Source organism: Pipistrellus hanaki (assembly GCF_964339955.1).
Source record: "Pipistrellus hanaki genome assembly, chromosome: 9".
Taxonomy (NCBI): Eukaryota; Metazoa; Chordata; class Mammalia; order Chiroptera; family Vespertilionidae; genus Pipistrellus; species Pipistrellus hanaki.
The window spans coordinates 47,204,007-47,222,808 of NC_140511.1; the positions used below are offsets into that span (position 1 = coordinate 47,204,007).

Here is an 18,802-nt window from a genome sequence, read left to right on the forward strand (position 1 = left end):
AGAGATGGCTGTAGTCTACATGGTGGCAAACTCTAAAGCTGTTGAGACCAGCAAGTTATGTGAGGGAGAGAAGCTGGATGGCTGGGGCTGAGGCCCATAGGAGAGGACGTGCTCCTGCAAGGGAGCTCTATGCCTGCCATACTGAAGGCAGGCCCAAGGGCACCAGACTTTCAAGAGAAGACAAAAGGCTTGATCTATTAAATCTCCCACTTTGTAAGTGTCAACGTAGCCATGGGAACGCCTGTGCCACACAAGCAAAAACCACTTGTGGGCGGGATGCAACAGGTGCACTGCCAGTTGCAAGCCGTGTAGCTACGGGTTAACAAGCAAGTCTCGTTTCACAGGAGATGCCCCTGATCCTTGGATTAGTGTAGCTCAACCCCTACCGCCCTGCACTCCCAGCGCCTGAGTGCAGCCTCTCCACAGCTCACTGAAAGGTCCTTCTTAGGCTCCCATGACCTTGCGAGGAGATTATACCTGCAAATCCCCGCAGTGGAGGTGGGGTTAGGAGCAGCAGGGGGAGGGAAGTGGATTGAGAGGCGGCCCACACTCCCTCCCTCTCTCCCCAACCCACTCCACACAGCTACCCGGTTCTCCTTCCTCTGGACCAACCTTAGCCAAGTGCAGACAAAGTGTCTCCGCTTGTTGAGACAACACAGCTGGATTTAATGAAAGCACCAAGGGAAACAAACAGAAAGGGAAGGCCTAGAAATGGGATTGTTTACCGAGCTTGGTCTTGGGAACCCAAGGGCCCTAGTATGCTGAAGTGCGGGGCCCAGGGAATCCAGTGGGGGAGGGGAAGGGAGAAGTGGATTTCCACTAGGGTCAAGAGGGGTCTGAGTCCCTACGGTTTTAGGAGAGGGGGATCCCGGAGGTTAACTAACTTGCAAGCTTAGAAGGAAAAGGCGGCGAAGGGGAGAGGGAGGTGAGATCTCCAAAATTCTGGGGATGGATATTCCTATTCCCGAGAAGGGGACAATTGAGGTATAAAGCTGGGGGTTCTTTAACAGATGAAGACGCTGTCCCCCTCGTCCCCCGACGCCGGGAAATAGGGGCCATCTCTCCAGAGAGGGTCGGGGTACGGGACCTGTACCCAGGACTTCGGGAGAAAGGGCAGCCTCCTCTGAGCAGTCCCTGTCCCGGGCAGGTTTGAAAGCGCAGTGCCCTGGCGACGCCAGGAAAAGATGGAACGGTTGCCATGGCGACATGGCGCACACATCAGACATAAATAAGCAGCCCGGGCTGCAGGAGGCGCGCCCCCGCGGGACTCAGCGCGGGGGGAGGGCGCCCCCGGGGCCCGGGTCCCCGCAGCCCAGGCGCCGGCGCCATTGGCGGAGCCGGAGGGGGCCCGCCCCCGGTGGTGGTGGGGGAGTACTGTCCTCCGCCCGCGCCCGGCCCGCACCGAGCGAGCTCCGAGTCCCGCGGAGCCCGGAGGCGGCGGCGATGGAGGGCGTCAGCAGCCACCGGACCCTGTCCTACAGCCGCTGGAGCTACGACAGGTAGGGCGGGCGCCGGAGGATGGACGTGGCCGGGCCCCGCCGGGTGGCCATGCGTGGGCGCCCTAGGCGCTCGCCCTCTCGCGGGAGAAGCCGGGTTCCAGGGGGATGAGAGCCGGCGAGAGCGCCGGGACCCCACGGCGGACTCGAACCCTCGAGCATTCGCAACGTCGGTACCGCGTACCGGGAGCCTCGGATGTCCCAGACCCAAGCCGAGCGAGGGCGTCCTCACTCCGGCCGGCGGAGCTGTCCGCCGGGGCGCGGGGCGTGGAGCCCGGCGAGCTGCCCCCCCCCCGCCCCCCCACACACACACTCGTGGCGTTGGTGGGCGCGGGAGCCGCGGGGAAGGTGAAGGGTCGGGCGGGCGAGGGGTGGGGCGCCGCTGGGCTCCAGGCCCGCCTCCTGGGTCTGCGCCCCTCGGGGCCCTGGGGGTGGGGGGGAGGGCCTGGCTGGCATCCGGCGGAGTGCGCCCCCCCTGCCCGCCCCGCGGGGACAGAGCTCTGCGCGTGGGCGGTGTGTGGAGCCGCGCTGCCCACGCGCTGGTCTTGGAGGGAGGAGCATCCTTCCCGGTGAAATGGAAAAAATAAGGACGTTGGAGTGAGTTGGTCATAAAGCAGAGTGGATTTTATTTATTCCCAGATTTTTGTCCTTTCTACTATTTTTTGGTGTGTCAGACGCTACCCCCTCTTTTAAAAATTCAACCAGGATCATAGTTGATAGATTTTTTGTTGTTGTTGTGTTGTTTGTTTTTTAAAGTTTGCAATCCCATGTCGATCTCCAGAATTCTGGAGTTAACTGTTTGCTCCATGGCCCTAAGGTGAGAATTGGAAGAGAAACTTCCTTAACACGCTGCTCGTGCCGCCCTAAGACCTGCTCCCTGCTGCTGCCTTTCCCTGCGCTCTGCAAAACCTCCTCGCGGCTCTGACATTCGAAAACAGGCTAATTCCCCCTGAAACCCTACTTACTCTCCCCTGGATTCCATCCCATCTCTCTTCTCCATCCCACCTCCCTGTCTGAATTGGAGGTCTGTCCTCGGCCTGTAAACCTACTCAAGTTTGTCCTGCCCCTCAAGACGTGCAACAACCCGGCCTGGGATGCTCAGTGGATGAGCGTTGACCTATGCAACAGGCGGTGATGGCTCATTCCCAGTCAGGGCCCATGCCCAGGTTGTGGGCTCGTTCCCCAGCATGGGGCGTGCAGGAGGCAATCAGTGATTCTCTCTCATCATTGATGTTTCTTTCTCTCTAGCCCTTCCCCTTCCTCTCTGAAATCAATAATATATATATATATATATATATTTAAAGATGGGTGCAACTGGGCTACCTCTTTCTTTGCGTAAAAACATGTTTGGTTCTGTTTCCTCGTCAACCCTTCATTGCACAATCCTAGCCATCAGCTTGCTGTCCCTCACCGTCCCAGGGTGCTTGCCCTTTTGAAAAGCAGTGCTCTCTGTGGAGAGGAAACTCTGAAATGATGGGAATAGAAAACTTAAAATAACCCAACCTTCAAGCTTGTGTTCCGATCCTAAATCACATCCATTCACTTACTCAGCAATGTGTGAGGGCGAACTATGTGTGTGTGTGTGTGGGGGGGGGGGGGCGCCTTGGAGATAAAGAGCTAAAAAGGCATAAATGCTCCCCCCAGGGGAGCTCACAGTCTTAGGTTCCCGGAGAAACAAGTGGTAGCTTTTGCCAAAGGTCTAATACCTATTTGGGAGGAGACTTTTAAATTGAGATAATTCCATATCCTTACTAAACCTTTTCCTGCAAAAAGAAACAAATAAAAGCAGCTGTTACTAGTTAACGGTCACTTTCCAACCCTGTTCTCTGGCTTCTGCTGCCACCATGTCTTTGAACCTGGAAATGGCCCCCCTTCCTTCAGGTCCCCACCGAAACGGGCCCCTCGGCCTCCGGTGCTCAGGGAACCTGATTTGTTTGCACTTCCTAGAAGTTTGTATGAATTCAGTCTTTCAGTGTGTGCTCTCTTTGTAGCCCGGCTTCTTTTGCCCAGCAGAGCAATTTGATTTCTTCCCATGCGGTGGCGTGCATTGGTAGTTCATTTCTTTCTATTGCTGAGTCATATTCCACCATATGGAGATACCTTTGTTTGTTTATTGGTTCACCTGCTGGTCAACACTTGGGTGGTTTCCACTTATTTGGCTATTACAAATAAAGCTTTGTGCTGAAACTGGTTTGGCTCAGTGGACATAGCGTCAGCCTGTGGACTGAAAGGTCCCAGGTTCGATTCCAGTCAAGGGCATGTGCCTTAGTTGCGGGCACATGCCCAGTAGGGGGTGTGCAGGAGGCAGCTGATCGATGTTTCTAACTCTCTATTCCTCTCCCTTCCTCTCTGTAAAGAAATCAATAAAATATATTTTTAAAAATAAAAATAAAATAAAGCTTTGTGACTTCATGCAGAAATCTGTATATGGACATATGTTTTTATTTTTCTTGAGTAAATACCTAGGAATAGACTAACAAGGTCATGTGGTAGGTGTACATTTAATGTTTTGAGAAACAGTGTCACTTTCCAAAATGATCATATCATTTTACATTCCCCAAAGCACTGTGTGAGAATTCCAGTTCCTCCATATCCTTGAGATAACTTAGTCTTTTTCATGCCAGCCATTCTAATAGGCGTGTAGCGGAATATCATGGTGATTTTAATTTGCCTTTCCCTAATGACTGATGATATTGAGCATCTTTTCATGTGTTTATTTGCCATCCATATAGGAAGTATCTGGTAAAACCTTTCTTGTATTTTAATTGAGTTATTTTTTTCCTTATTCTTGCGTTTGGAGAGTTCTTTGTATATTCTGGATACATGTCCTTTATCAGATTTATGACTTGAAAATATTTTCTCCAAATCTGTGTCTTTCTTTTCATCCTCTTATGTTTTCTGAAGATCAGACATTTTTACTTTTAATGCAGTCCGATTTATAAATTATGCTCCTGGTATCATATCTAAGAAATAATTGCCTATCTCCAACTGACAGATGTTTCTCCTAGGAAGGAATCAACTAATTTTAGATTTAATATTTTAGGACTGTGCTCTGTTTTGAGTTAACTTTTGGGTACGATATGAGGTTCATTAAGAGAGAGAGAGAGAGAGAGAGAGAGAGAGAGAGAGAGAGAGAGAGAGAGAGAGGGAGAGAGAGAAGATATTCTATTGTTCCAGCACCATCTGTTGAGAGGACTTTCCCATGTTTTCGCCTTTATTCAAAATCAGCTGTCCCTTTATTTCTAAATTATGCATTCTGCTTCATTGGCCTATTTGCCTTTCATGACACCAACACCACTCTGTCTTGAAGTCTTGAAATCAGGTTGTTCAGGATTTTCAACTTTATTTTTTCAAACCAGAATGCCCATTTATTACCCCACAGTTGTGAAGATCCCTTTGTAGTTATGCCCAGGGCCCATCCCCAATCTTGAATCAAGCTACTTGGCAAGTAAAGTAAAAAAGCTGCTTGGTGCACTGCCCAGTGTGTCTTGGTGGGTAGAGCATCAGCCCAAACACCAAAGAGTCACAGGTTCACTTCCTGGTCAAGGGTATATACCTGGGTTGCAGGTTCTCGGTCCCACCTCGGGGCCTGTTCAGGAGGCAACCAATGTTTCTCTCACAATGATGTTTCTCCTCCCCCCACCCCCTAACCTTTCCACCCTCTCTAAAAATCAATGGGAAAAATATCCTCTGGTGAGTATTTTTTTAAAAAGTTGCTTGGTGAGTGTGAAGTCAGAACAAGAGAGAAGTAGTGATTTGGAGAAACTCTTTTACCAAAATCCTGGAGAAATCAGGATGTTCTTCTTTCTCAAAATGGTTTTTGCTATTTTAGGTCATTTTCAACTTCACATTAATTTTAAATAAAATTTTTCAATTCTACAAAAACAAAACAAAAAGAACACAACCTGCTGGAATTTTGATTATAGATCAATTTGGGGTGAGTTGACTCTTACTAATATCGGGCCTTCCAATCTATGAACATGGTATATCTCTGTTTATTTAGATCACCTTTGATTTTTCTCAGGCATATTTTGTAGTTTTTCAGTGTATAAGTTTTTTTTTTTTTTACCGCTTTTGTAAGATTTATCCCTAACTATTGCATATTCTTTAATAATATTGTAATAACAAGTATATATTGTAGCAATACAGTTGAGGTTTTTGTGGTGAAATATGTATAATAAAAAAGTTAGCCATTTCACTGAGTGTACAACTCAGCGGCATCCATTACCTTCACAACATTATGTTACATCACCACTATTAAAACCTTTTTCATCACCCCACACAGGAACTCTGAACAGTGGCTCTGGCTGCCGCTTTCTCATGTTCGAGAAAGTTGTTCCTTGTTCCCTTCTGATCGCCTGCACTGCACACTGTTGACCTTAGGAAAACTACTGAACGGCTGTGGGCCTCCATTTTCTCATCTTTAAGTTGGATGCAATGAGAGTATGTGTCTCCTAGGGTTGTTGTGAGGATTAAATGTGCTAATGTGTAAGGCTGAATAGATGTAGAGTGATTGGGACAGTGACCGGCACATAGTAAGTGCCATGTAATTGGTGGCTATTGTTATTTCTTCCTGGCTCATAGCTGGGCTCCTCCACTAACATCAGAACTTTTCTGTTGGATTGACTGAAAGTTGGGCCATTCCTACATACAAAGGTGATCGTGGTGACTCAGGTAGGCCCTACATTTGTCATCAGGAGTTCTGTGAGGCGAGTGGGCAGGGAAGCAGGGGAGGCTGAGATGGGTCAGGACCACGTCTAGGGAGGCAGTCCAGGGACTGGAGAGGATGACTAATAAAGACCTGGTGGGAACCAATTGGGACCCGTTGGGTGATAGGGACACAGTTATAGGGATGAGAAGCAGGGTCAGATGGGGGACTCCAGGGCTGGGGACTTTAGCCAATGCCTGAGGCATGGGTGACAAGATTCAACTTCTCCAAGAGAGACTGGGCCTTTAGCCCCAGTGGAAAAGTCACCAGTAGATCAGGAACTGAAATGGAGCCCTCTCTTCGGACTTGGACCCACCAGCCAACTCCAGTCCTGACTGCTGGGCTCAGAATCTGCAGAGAAGGTGGCACAGGCTGGGGAGCAGCAGGGCAGACTAGGGTGGGGGGAGGCAGCTGGGTGGACTGCTGTGACATGTAGGTTCATTAGCAGCTTGTCCTGAAACAAGGAGGTGATGCTGTTACTGTGTGTATGAAGCAGGATGATGTATTAGATGTATTAGATGTAGCAGGATGATGCATTAGAAAGAGCTCTATGAAGGGAGTCAGGGGTCCAGGATTTGATTCTAACAGCCCTTTAATTCCCATCCTGACCTGGGCAGCCCCTGGCTTTCGGGGCCTGTTTCCCCTGCAGTTGAAGAGGCTGGACAGGTTGACGAAGCACTTTTGTAGTTATGGGGTTCTGTAAGTATGTGACCTATGGCCTCAGAGTGTGTTCTATGATTGGAAAGGCCAGGGAAGGTTGGGATTGGAGGCCTTGGCCATGGCAGTTGTTGGCAGGGGCAGTTGAGGTAGCCACCAGGGGCAAGTGATTGGAGGTCCTGCTTTGTTCGAGAGCTTTTAGCAGCTTCTGGTGAATTTTTAGCAGCACAGGACCTCGCCTGGATGGGCAAGCGGGGATGGTGGTGCCGAGGTCATTGGAAGAATAGCTCTGGAGGAGGCGGTGGGTGGGCGCTGGTCTGCCTCCTGTGCAGCTGGTGTGATGGGGGCTCAGGGTGATGCGGGGAAGGGGAGAGAAGTCAGTCATGGGGGTGAGGCAAGGACTTCTCAAGCCCTTTGGTTCTTGCCCACGCTGAGGTTTGAAGTCATCAGGCCCTGCGGTTCTCCAGGTAGGGTCCCTGGAGGTGTTCAAGCAGAAAGACCCTTCAGAAAAAGGTCTTATACACTGAAAACTGTATCTGTGACAAAGGTAAAAGGAAGGGCCAGCTATAACCAACATCTGGGGAACAATTGATAAGCAGGAGCTCACGGGCACCCAGAGACACCTAATTTCCTCCCTCTGGAAGAGCCTGTGCCTGGAGGACAGATAATGCCAGCGGAGCCTGGGTCCCGTCCGGGATCCTGGCCCAGCATGAGCTTGGGAGGGGAGCCCTCCTTTCTGTCCATCCCGAGCATCCTGAGCAGCGGGCTGTCCTGAAGCTGAGCAGGTAGATCTGGATCAGATGTGTGTTCCCAGTGAGCCACAACCCCCCCCCCCTCCAACCCCCCACCCCCAAAGCCTTGGGCAGATGATCTGGTCTTATTTCTCCTTTTTCTTTTTTTCTTTTTTCAATTTGCAATATTTATTGTATTTTCATTGTATTTCTTAATATCCATGGTACTCTTTAATCAAGCGTATAAACTAATCTACTTTTCCCAAATCATAACTCTAACATCTATTATATATATATATAGAAGGCTAAGTGATTTTCCAACCAGCCAGTAGGTGTGATGCGCACTGACCACCAGGGGGCAGATGCTCAATGCAGGAGCTGCTGAGCTGTGGTGACTTGGCAGTGGCAGTTCTCAGGTGACATACCCCAGAACCAGAGAGGAGGGATTCCGGGATGCGTCACCTGAAAACCGCCCTCTAGCAATCCAGGACCCCTTGGGGGATATCAGAGAGCCGGTTTCAGCCTGATCCCCACAGGCCAGGCCGAGTGACACCCCGCTCACTCCATAGACACCCTTCTAGCTGTGTACCGCCCCAGGTGCTGCTGGCCAGCTGGGGAGGGACCTTGGGAGGTTGGCTCCAGAGTGTGTCCAGCCTGTCTCGCCCAGTCCAGCCCCACCAGCCACCTTCTAATTCATTTCCTTTCCATGTGCACAAATCCGTGCAGCGGGGCACCAGTACATATACCGAATATTATTCTCTAGATCTTATAACGGTAAATTCATTTTACCAGAACCGGGAGAGTATGCTTTCAACCATGAGACCCATAGAAAAGACTATTTTAAACATGGAGTGTGCTTCTCAAAAGAAAAAAAAAGCCTCTTTCCTCCCTCTAATACCACGCATGACACAACTTGCTGTATGTGAAGGGAAAGTGAGTTTCAATGACAGCCATCACCAAAAAACATGCATAAGTCCCTGTATTCTGAACGAAGAACAACCTAGATGTGTGGTGTGTATTGGGGAGGGGGCGGGGTCTGGTGGTGAGTGGCAGGTCATGTGTGGGGATGTCAGCAGGCTTAAGGCTTTGGGGGACTGCCTGGCCTTGCCGTTGCCAGGAGACAGCTTCCCACAGGTGTGTGATGCTGGAGTACCGCACCAGCCGACTGGGACCTCGTGTGAGAATGAGGGGCATGGAGCTGACGTCAGGGGGACGAGGGCCCAGCATCTGGGAACCTTGGGAACCAGGGAGTGTCTACACGAGGGCAACTGGAACCCAGGATTGTCATCTCACAAGGTCACTTTCCTCAGCAAAGACTTACTCCCCACCTGGCTCTGCCTCCAGGCCCTCCCTCTTGGCACTGCAGACCAACTAAACACCACACCAGGAATGCCCCGGGCACCAAGAGGGCATTGCCTGGACCCGGCACTCCCTCCAAAGTCCGATGTGCTCTGGGTGGGGGCATTCTGGGTGGTGTTCTCTCTCCATCCCAAGTATCAGGAGCAGAGGCAGGGATGGATTGGGCTCCTCTGGGAGAAGGCTTCCATTGGTGTGTATCCCTGGGTGTGCAACTCAGCGTGTGTGTGCCAGAGAGCGTGTCTGGGTAGGTGCATGCTATGCCAGGGCATGTGTGCACCATTGAACGTTTATTGATGAGTTTGGGCACCTTTGTTGGAGGGGGCGTGCACGCCACCCAGTGGCCATGTGGGTGTGTGCATTTGAGTGGAGGCAGATGTGCTGGAGGGAACGGACTCCATGTGGAGACCAGCCAGCTCCCACCCTCCCTCCCTCTTTTGCCCCCGAGACAGGTGGGAGAGGATTGGGAGAGGGGGTAGAAGGGGCACGTTGCCCCTCCCCTGGCCCAGGACTAGGCATGATTGGGAAGGCGGCCCTGGAGGGGTCCTTGGACGGAGGGGCGGAGTGGTACCTGTGTGGCGTCGGTGATGAGCTTCCATGCGGTTCCCTCTCCGGGATTTGGGAGCCGGGACCCTGCGCCCCCCACGCCCCCCACGAGGGGCTCCGGGGCAGTCCGGGCCGCATCAATGTTGGATGAGCCCGCGCTGCCTCCGTGCGGTGTGCCCAGATAGCATCTTCCCCGGTCTCACTTTTAGTGCAACCCGAGAGGCCAGGGACCCGCCTGAGCCGGCCACTTGTGATCTTCTCGCAAAGACGCCACCTGCCTGCGGGCGCCAGAGCTGGGGTGGGCAGGCTGGCGCGGGCGGGCCCCGGTGGCGTGTCCCAGGACCCGGTGGGCGCCGCCGGCTGGGCCCCGCCTGGCGGGGCGGGGGGCGGCCCCAGCCTGGCCCCTCCCGGGCCCCTGGGTCCCGGTGCCGGGTTACACCGCCTCCCCCCTCCGGCCACCTCGTCCTCCCCGGGGTGTCATCTGTCCCGCGGCGTGTCCTTGGGGCAGTTCAGTCCCATCCCCCACCCGCCTTGGAGGGCTTCCCGTTTGGGAAGGGGCTGCCGGGACGCCAGCCGGACGGAGAGAGACCCCGGTGGGGAAGGAAGGGGAGTAGCTGCGGCTGCGCAGAGCCTCCCTCTGCAGGTGAGTGGGGGGGGGGGGGTGGGAGGGGGGATGGAGAGAGGGCAGGACCGGGGTCTGGGGGTACCCTGGCCAAGCTTCTCACCCCCGACCTGTTTGTTCTACCCCAGCCCCTGGTGACACCACCTCCAGCCTTGCTCTAGGAGGCAGCGGTGAGCTCCTGGTCCCTGAGCCTCTCTGGTCCCTGTGGGCAGTTTTGGGGTGAAGTTATGACGGGGCTGTGGCCTCAGGGGTGGAGCGTGGACAGCCACTGCGGCGGGTAGTGAGTTTGGATCAAGTAGGCAACCTGGGGCCGGGTGTGCTGGCAGCCTGCTTTCGCAAGCAGCTGAGCGGAGCACATGCCTGCCTGTTTGTTTACATGTGGTCTCCGGCTGCTGTGACACTGCAGCTCCGGAGTGGAGCACGGCCTGCGAGCCTCAGTATTGACTGTCTGGCCCTTTAAGAAAATGTTTGCTCACCCCTCTCAGGTATTCCCCAGTGCATGTTCCCCTTTACCCTGGCCTTGTGTGTTCTCTTCCTCTCCCCCACCCCCAAACCTGGGCACATTCTCTCTCCTCCCCCTGCACCCCCCCCCCAATATACCTGGTTCCCCCCAGACTGGTTGCTCTTCGAGCCTGGACACTGTATGTTGTTAGCTGTGCAGGTGAGTGAGCGGATGGTGAGCACAGCTTCTCTGGGACCCACATCTATCGCAGCACCTGAGGCTGAGCTGGCCAGTTCTGGGCGTGGGCTTCCTGTCAGCTCTCCCTGGGGCCCAGGCCGGGATCCGCGGACAGTGGACAGCGCTGAGGTCCCAGTGAAGCAGCGTGGAGACACTGCCGAGGGAGCAGAGAGTGATAGGGCACCCATGTGCCCTGGAGTGTCCCGGGAGCTCCAAGGGCCCAGCCCCTCCCCGGCCCGCTGCCAAAGAGCTTCCAGATCCTGGGACTTATCGTGGCTCTTTCTTCCAAGTTCCTGCTGTTGTGGACAAAGCCGAACCACTTTCCAGTTTCCACTTGCACAGCTGAGTGCTGGGATCTGTCGGAGGAACAGAGGGGTATCCCAGTGCCCAGAGGCAGAGCTGCATTCCCGCTGCGCCGTCACTAGGTGGCGCCCTCGAGGTGCCGGCTCGCTCTGGGTGGAGTGCTGAGTGTTTTGGCACTGCCTGCTTCACTGTCCAACTCCAACCTGAAAGGTTGAGGACACATACACTATGAACCCTTCCAGGCCCCTTCTGTTGGCTGAGGCAGCTTAGCAACGCCTCCAGGCTGCAGTTCAGGACATTTTCACTCAGACTGCCGTGCCATTTCCTGCCTGCTTATCCTCCTCTCCAGGGCTCCTGGGCCAGGCGGAGAGGGCAGAGGGTGTGTGTGGTGAGTGATATGCCACCACTGCACCAGTGTGGGGGGAGGGAGCTGGGGCAGGGGCAGGGCAGCCTTCCCTGTCCAGCCTGGTGGTGGGCGGGGCCAGCAGGTTGGGGCTCCCCAAATAGGGTGGGAGGCACCGAGGAGACACAGGCGAGGGCCCGAGAATGCCGCTTGTTTCCAGGGAGAGTTTCCAGGCACACCCGGTCTGGTCTGGCACGGAGAGCAAGCACACGGTCTAACGGGAGATAACTGTGTGGCTGTGCAAGGTCCCTGACAGAGGCTTCAAGCCACCACCCTCCCCCTCCATGAACCCAGAAACTGCCTTTGACAGCTCAGGACAATGTCCACAGGGACCTCCACCAGCCCAGGTCTGGGCAGTGAGTGAGGTCTGAGGACGGGGACGATGGGTGGGCCATGGGTGGGCGCCCTCCCACTGCAGTGCAGGGAGAAGGGTTCTGTCCCACTGGGTGAGGGAGGCCAGCCAGCTGGTGCCCTTGGGGAGAGGGGGCTGAAGAAGGCCCTCCCTGAGGGCTGACACCGACATGCAGGTGCCATTCCCCGCCTAGCAGGCTCCAGGGAAGACTGGCATCACTCACCGGGTAATTACTGGTTTGGGTTCGATTTCCATTCAAAACAGTAATCCCAGCCTGAGCTGGGTGTCAGATCTGAAGGTTGATCATTAGTAACACTTATCAACAGCCTCTCAGCTTCAGGCAATTACAGCTGATCTGCCAGCCCTGCTCCCAGTGGTGCAGAGCTGCCAGCCTCTGCCCTGCCCCCCCCCTCCGCCCTCCGTTCCCCTCTCCCCTCTCCTTCCTCTCTCTCCCCTCCCCTTCCCTCCACAGCCAGCCTGAGGGAGGGCAGCAGGAGGGAGCCCCTCTCTGAGTTACTGTCACCCCCGTAGTTGGGGGGCCATGTGTACACTAGGCACCTGCGCTCCCCAACAGCAGCCTTCAAGTTGCACAGTCTTGTAGAATCTCCATCGGATTCTGTCAGAACTGACAGGCGCTCATGTCTCCTGCCTCCCTGTCACATGACGCCTCCTCAGCTGCCTCAGGCTCCCTCCTCCCCTGACTCAGTCTGTCTTCCCTTCCAGGGGAATGAGGCAGGTACAGAATTTAAGGAACCACCAAAAAGCTCAGTAATCCAGATAGAAAATATGTTCATGTGGTAATTTTTAAAAATGATTGCAAAAACATTCCTAATGATCAAACCCCAAAATTTAGTAAAGACAGGCTGTGGGACGTGGCCTCCCTCGCCTCACCCTGATTCCAGCCCTGGAGGACCCTGTCTGTGTTTTAAAAATTCATACTTTATTGAAGATAATTTTGCCTTCATTTTGATTTAAATATCACTTATCTTGATCACTGAAGGTTTTTTTTGTTTGTTTTTTGTTTTTTGTTTTTTGTTTTTTTTTGAACTTTCTTAAATTTTATACCCCAGGTGAATGCCTCATTCCACTCACCCTAGTCCTGGCCCTGCTCCCCACTTCCTGTTGGGCCCTGTACCTCTATTCCCTTCGGTTCTCGCTGTCTACTGCCTCAAGTTGGGGCTCAGCTTCTGTATGAACTGGGGCCCCACCCTAGGCTGCTCCTCCCCGAATGCCCATTCTCCACCCCATCCCTCTGGGTCTGCTTCCTCCGCAGACACCTCCAGGAGGGTCTGCAGGTTGCCATGGTAACCACTCCGGTAATTGGAGGACAGAGCACCCTGGGCTTGCTCCATTCCTATAATCGTGCCTGGCCAGGGCGGGCTACGTACAGGCATGCCCGGCAGAGTCCCCGACGCACGAATCTCAGAGGGAGCTGGGACATTGCTGGTCGTGGATGGAGACGGAGGAGATTGCATGGCCCCGACTCCCTCCCGGGGAGAGGACAGCCTGTGGCTGATGGAAGACGGTGGTGATCTGTGTGACAGGGAGACGAGTCGCTGAAGTAGACATGGGTGCTGGGCGAGCAGCCTCCTGCAGAGCACAGGTGGGACGCGCTGAAGGGCTTTTGCTTTGCTGAGCAGGAGCTGACAGCTGAGGCACACCGGTCCTTGGGGAATGCTCCCCTCCCCCAGGCGCTGCCCCCTCCCTTAGCTGTGCTCAGGTTGTCTGAGGGTTAAATATTCCAGAAAGATCCATGTCGAAGGGGGTGCCCAGGAGGCCATACCCTGTCTGGGGCCTGCGGCATTGTCGTGTCAAGGCCCAGCCTAGGTCGCTGGGCTGCTCTGTGCTGTGTGCCCAGAAGCCATCACAGTGGGAGCCCGGGCTCCTCAGGTGAGATGTGTTGGGAGCGCTCTGCCCCCATAGCCTCCCTCTGAGGCCTCCCTGGCACCTGGGAGCCGCACACACCAGTCGCCCAGCCTAGCAACGGGGCACCCAGTGCCTGCTCTGCCGCTGCCGCTGCCGCTGGCGAGGCGGGTCCCTCCCCTGAGCCTCCGTGTCCTCTCTGGGAAATATCACAGTAGTGCCCTCCTCCCTCGAAGGCCGCGCTCACCATGAGAGCAGCCACTGTTAGAAGCGCTCGAACCCTGCCCAGCGCAGGCCAGCCGGAGAGCCGTGTCTGCAGGGCTCCGGAGCACAGAACGAGAACCACAGGGAAGTGTGCTTGGACTTGGTTTGAGGCGAAGACACTGCCCACCACAGAGGCGGAGGGCCCACCCCGGACAGAGAGAGCCCTGGCACTACATGTGTGCCCACAGAGGCTGCACAATCACCTGCCCATCAGCTCCCTCCAAAGGGCTTCCTGCCAGGGAGGGTGACCCTGGAGGGATGCCGTTGATTCAGCTCTGAGGTCCCCTGATCCTCTTGGCCCATCCTTCCCCCGGGGTGTCCTGTCGCGGAGCCCCACCCAGCCTCCAGGTGAGGATGGGCCTCCGTGGGGGCAGCTGGCTTCTCCTGCAGTCCACACGGCTTATCCCTGGTTCGCGTTCCCTGGTTTAATGTGTGGACCAGTGTGCCAGCCTGAGATCTTGGGCAGGAGGGGTGCCCTGGAGCACACTGTGCTTGAGAAGGTGGTGGTCTGAGTATCGGCTTTGAGATGCCCTTTGACCCTGACTGGAAAGTGCCATGCAGCCCGCAGCAGGACAGGAGACGCCTGAGAGTTTATGAGAGACAGAGGCGTGAGGTCTCCGGTCCTGGGCAGGCACACGCATACGGTTCCCCACCCGGAAGCTGCTGGCGTTGGAGCTCTGAGACTATTGCAGTCTCTGAGGCTGGGAGACCTGCTCTGACCCTTCCTCCTTCTGATTTTCCCCCCTGTGTCATAAAGGGTGGTGTGAGATGCCCTTCCTAGTTGACAGTCTCAGCTGACCATCTGTGGTTCTGTCTTCTGAGGCCACGGGCATTCACCGAATGGCCTCGGCTGTGCCCCCTCCTCCCCAGCCGCTGACAGTCTCCCCACAAGTCCTTACTGGTCTGGTTGGCAAGACCAGGGGGCCAAGGCCTCCAGGGTCTAGTCGGAGTGAGGTCGGCCACGTCCAGTTAGGCATCCTTTTCCCCTCAGAAATATGAAATCGAACCCCAGAGTCCTGATTATCCTTCTAGGCACCCACTGAAGAATGTGGGCAGGGTGGACAAGAAGGAGGAAGAAGTGGACTGGATGTAGGACTGGATGTAGGAAGAGACAGGAGGAGAGGACGTGGCCCGGAGGTAGAGTGAGCGCCCGGTGGCAGGTGAGACCAGAGGGCTGGCTGGACTTGGGCAGACACCGCAGCTCAGCTTCTGCCTTGAGGCGGCGGCGGGAGCGGCGGCGGAGGGCTTAGGCGGGGTCTGAGATAGAGTCAGACGGTCAGTGAGCGGAGGGCAGATGTAGAGGAGCATGTTGGATGGAGGCAGACACCATCCTGATGCCCGGGATCTGGTCAGCAGACGGGGCTGCCCGGCCTCGGGTATGGGACTGGCGAAGGGAGTGGTGAGGTTGAGAGACGCTTGGTCGGTGACTCCAGAAGGGTTTGTGGCTGTCTGTGTGGGCAGAGAAGGTGGACAAGAAGGGCGGGCAGCTATGGCGGTGCCTGGGGGGCTGGCTGTCCCTCACAGAGACAGAAGGTATGAGATCGGTACTCAGACTCACGGAGGCCCTGCTGTGCCGCACCTCAGTGTGAAGGGCCATGGACATCCAGGGCCGTGTGTGCAGAGAGCATTAGAGGGAGGAGTCTAGATGTAGCATGGAGATCCTTGATGTGAGGGTGTGGAGTTGGAGCCCTGTGAGGGGATGAGGTCACTCAGGTACTCTTCCGGTGGAAAGATAGGACAAGAAACTGAGGACACAAACGAGGAATCCCTAGATCTCCCATCGTCCCTCCGATGGACAGTGTGTGTGTCCCTCCGCACAGGGCCTGCTGCGGGGCCCTGTCCAGCCCAGGGCTGGCCACAGAGTGCCAGCGAATGCGGTCCTCTGGCTGCGGTCCTCCAGATGGGGCCTTGATCCTCCGTGCACCTGGCTTTGCCTGGGTTGCTATGGTAACCACAGATGCAGGGCTCTACCCTCTCTGTGTTGCTGTGGATATTAGCAGCCGGGTGTCCCCGAGTGGCACGGCAGCTTAGGCCTCGGGGACTTAGTCTGGTCCCGAAGGGCCTAGGAGGGAGACTGTGACTGGCAGAGAGGGTTTCCCAGTCCCAGTGAGTCCATGTTAGTCTGCCGATGGCCGAGGAGATGGAGGAAGACGCCCAATGGCTGGTGCCGGCTTTGGGACTGAGCCCGGTGAGACCAGGAACTGCGCCAGCTCCAGGGTGTGTGTGTAGCCGGAACAGGACCTGCTCCCAAACTCTGCTCGTCCTCTGGCTGGGATCCCTTTGCTTTCTTTCTGGGTGTGCGGCCCTTTTGCCAAGACAGGGATTTTGTCCCCAGGAGGCACCCCCCAGCCCATGGGATCTCAGCATTCAAAGCAACAGAGGAAATTTGGGCCCCTGAAACGGGGCCACCGAAGAGATCGGTAAGCACGCAACACCCCCACCTTCAGCCCATGGACCCCGCCTCACGTCCTATTCCCCTTTTCCCCCCCAGTGACCTGACCCCGAGCAGCCCCAAGGCCTCCCCGGCTCCATCTCCACAGGGGGTCCCTCCTCGGACACCTCCCGAAGCCTCGGCTGCTGCGGCTGAGGGCAGGTGAACGAGGAGGAGGCTTCGCTCCTCCGCCTGCCCCGGGCCTTGGGGGCTTCCTCCCCACGGAGGGCGGCCTCTGCCCCGGGCAGCTCCAGCTCCTGCCCTCTGCCTCCCCGGCGGGCTCCTCCTCCCAGCCTCCACCCGCCCCTGCTTCGTTCCCACAGCTCTGGTCCCTGCTGTCCTGGGCCCCGCAGAGCGAGCACCCGACGGAAGCCCCTCCACCCCGACCCCACTTAACCCCCGCCGGACGCGGCTGAGACCGGGGCCCTGCAGGAGGCCTCGAGGGACCGCGGTCCGGCCGGGCCAGGGGCAGGAATGCTGAGGTGAGGCCACCCGGGCGTGGAGTCACCCCTGCTTTTCCTCCTCAGGAGAACAACCAGGAGGAAGTACTGGAAGGAAGGAAGGGAGATCGCCCGGTGAGCTGGCTGGGGAGAAGGGAGCTGGGAAAGGCCGCCCGCCGGGCGCCGCGCAGGGAGGCGGTGGGCGGGACGTGGGCGTCATGGTGCCACGAGCACCGCGTGTGCTCGGGTGTGTGCGGAGTGGGGTCCGAGGGAGGGCGTGACCCCCTAGCCGGAGTCTGCACTCACGGTGGCTGTCGTGGCCGTGGCTTTGTTCCTGCTGGACCCTCCTGTGGCCCCTTTGCCCTGACGTCAGCCAGGTGATGCTCAGGTGCAGGCCCAGAGCCCTGGGCTCCGGCCCTGGGACTCTCAGCCAGCCCTTCCCTGGACCACGGAGGGAATGCCTTCCCACTGTCTGGATGGATACCCAGACCTGCACCCCACTTGCCCCACGGGCCTCCCAGGCCTGCATTCTACAGTCAGGAGATGGGTCTCACCTGGGACTCCTGGCGGGGGCCTCATTTGCACTCTGCTGATGGCAGGGTTCCTAGGATGTGGTTTTGGCCCAAAGAATGGGCAGAAACAGCTGCCCTGGGAGGGAGGGGGCTCGGCCCTATGTACAGATGAGACAAGATGACGGGGTCCCCTCTCCACTGCAGCACGGCTGCTGAGGGTCCCTGGCACCTGTGGATTCTACATGCCTTTCAGGGACCAGGTCAGAGAAATAGGGGGGCATCTCGGGCTGTGGTTTGCCCCCGCAGGGATGCTGGTCCTGGGTGTCTGGTGGGGTCTGTGATGAGGTGTCCTGAAAGGGAAGCTGTGTGCAGAGCCGTGGGTCTCAGGTATGGTCCCATGGCCACAGCCTCCCGTGTTCTCCTTTCCTACGCACAGCCTCATGGGAGGTGTGGTGCAACCTCAGAAACTCTTGGGAAAGAGGAAGGGGAAGGGGAGGAGTGCAAGTGGGAGCCCCAGGTGGACGGCTCCTCCGCTGTCTGACTCCAACGAGGCTGGGAGACTTCTGCAGCTGGTGCACCCGCCACCCATCCACGGTCAAGGTTGCAGGCGTCTTTGAGATCTCACATACAACCCCTCGTCTGACAGGAAAACCGAGGCCTCAGGGCAGGGTCACACTGCAAGTTCATGGCAGAGTCAGGACTAGAAAATAGGCCTCCGGCCCCAGGCTCACTCTCTGCACTGCAGGCCAGAGAGCCAGCCTTGCTGTGTGGGGTGGAGGCGGGCCTTCCTGGGAGTGAGTGAGCGGTTCTCTGATGGTGGCCTGGCTTCACAGAGGCCCTGGGCATGTGTGGACTGTGCCTCTGCTGCTGGCGGCTGGCTGGCAGGGACCCCTGGCCGTGCTGCATGTCTGGGATGACTCCTTTCTGCCTCTCTTCCCAGGGCCCCCAGCACCGCTCTGCCCCTTCACGTGGAGAGGCTGCCAGTGTCCCTTAAACACCGCATAATTCAAGATGGCACCGACGGTGTGCTGTTTGCCTGTGGTGGCCGTCCTGTGTGGGCACACAGGGCTGCAGGGGATGGGCCAGGGAGGCGAGAGGCGGGGCAGCCTCAGGGGTGAGAGCGGAGCTGTAGGGACAGATCTCCACCAGCTGAGAGCAGCCACAATGAACGGTGAAGTCAGAGGGTTCAGCCACAGCTGTGGAGGGACCCAGCATTCCTTCTCTCCTCTCTGTTTTCATGGGCCGCACTGGCTCTTTCCATTGCAACCCAGTGAGGAACCGAACCAACGTACTGGACTTCACAGCTCCCCTCTCTCCTACCCTCCTCAGCCCCCGCTCCCCAAATGACGTCGGAGTCAGTGATTATCGCCCTGTCCTCACCTCCTGCTGAGTCCTCAGCACCCTGCACCCGGCTTCTGCCTCCACGTCCCAACCACACT

General features: G+C 56.4%; 1 protein-coding gene across 2 annotated transcripts in view; it reads left to right on the forward strand.

Annotated features, from left to right (window-relative positions):
- Window positions 1–1,412: 1,412 nt before the first annotated feature.
- TUB (TUB bipartite transcription factor) overlaps window positions 1,413–18,802 on the forward strand; it is a 69,662-nt gene continuing 52,272 nt past the window's right edge. Inside the window, exon 1 of one of the 2 annotated variants that reach the window (XM_084893489.1) lies at window positions 1,413–1,499. In XM_084893489.1, the coding sequence (XP_084749615.1) occupies window positions 1,444–1,499 (56 nt within the window). In that variant the 5' untranslated portion in view covers window positions 1,413–1,443. The remainder of the gene's footprint in view (window positions 1,500–18,802) is intronic. The other variant, XM_084893488.1, reaches the window with a different exon arrangement.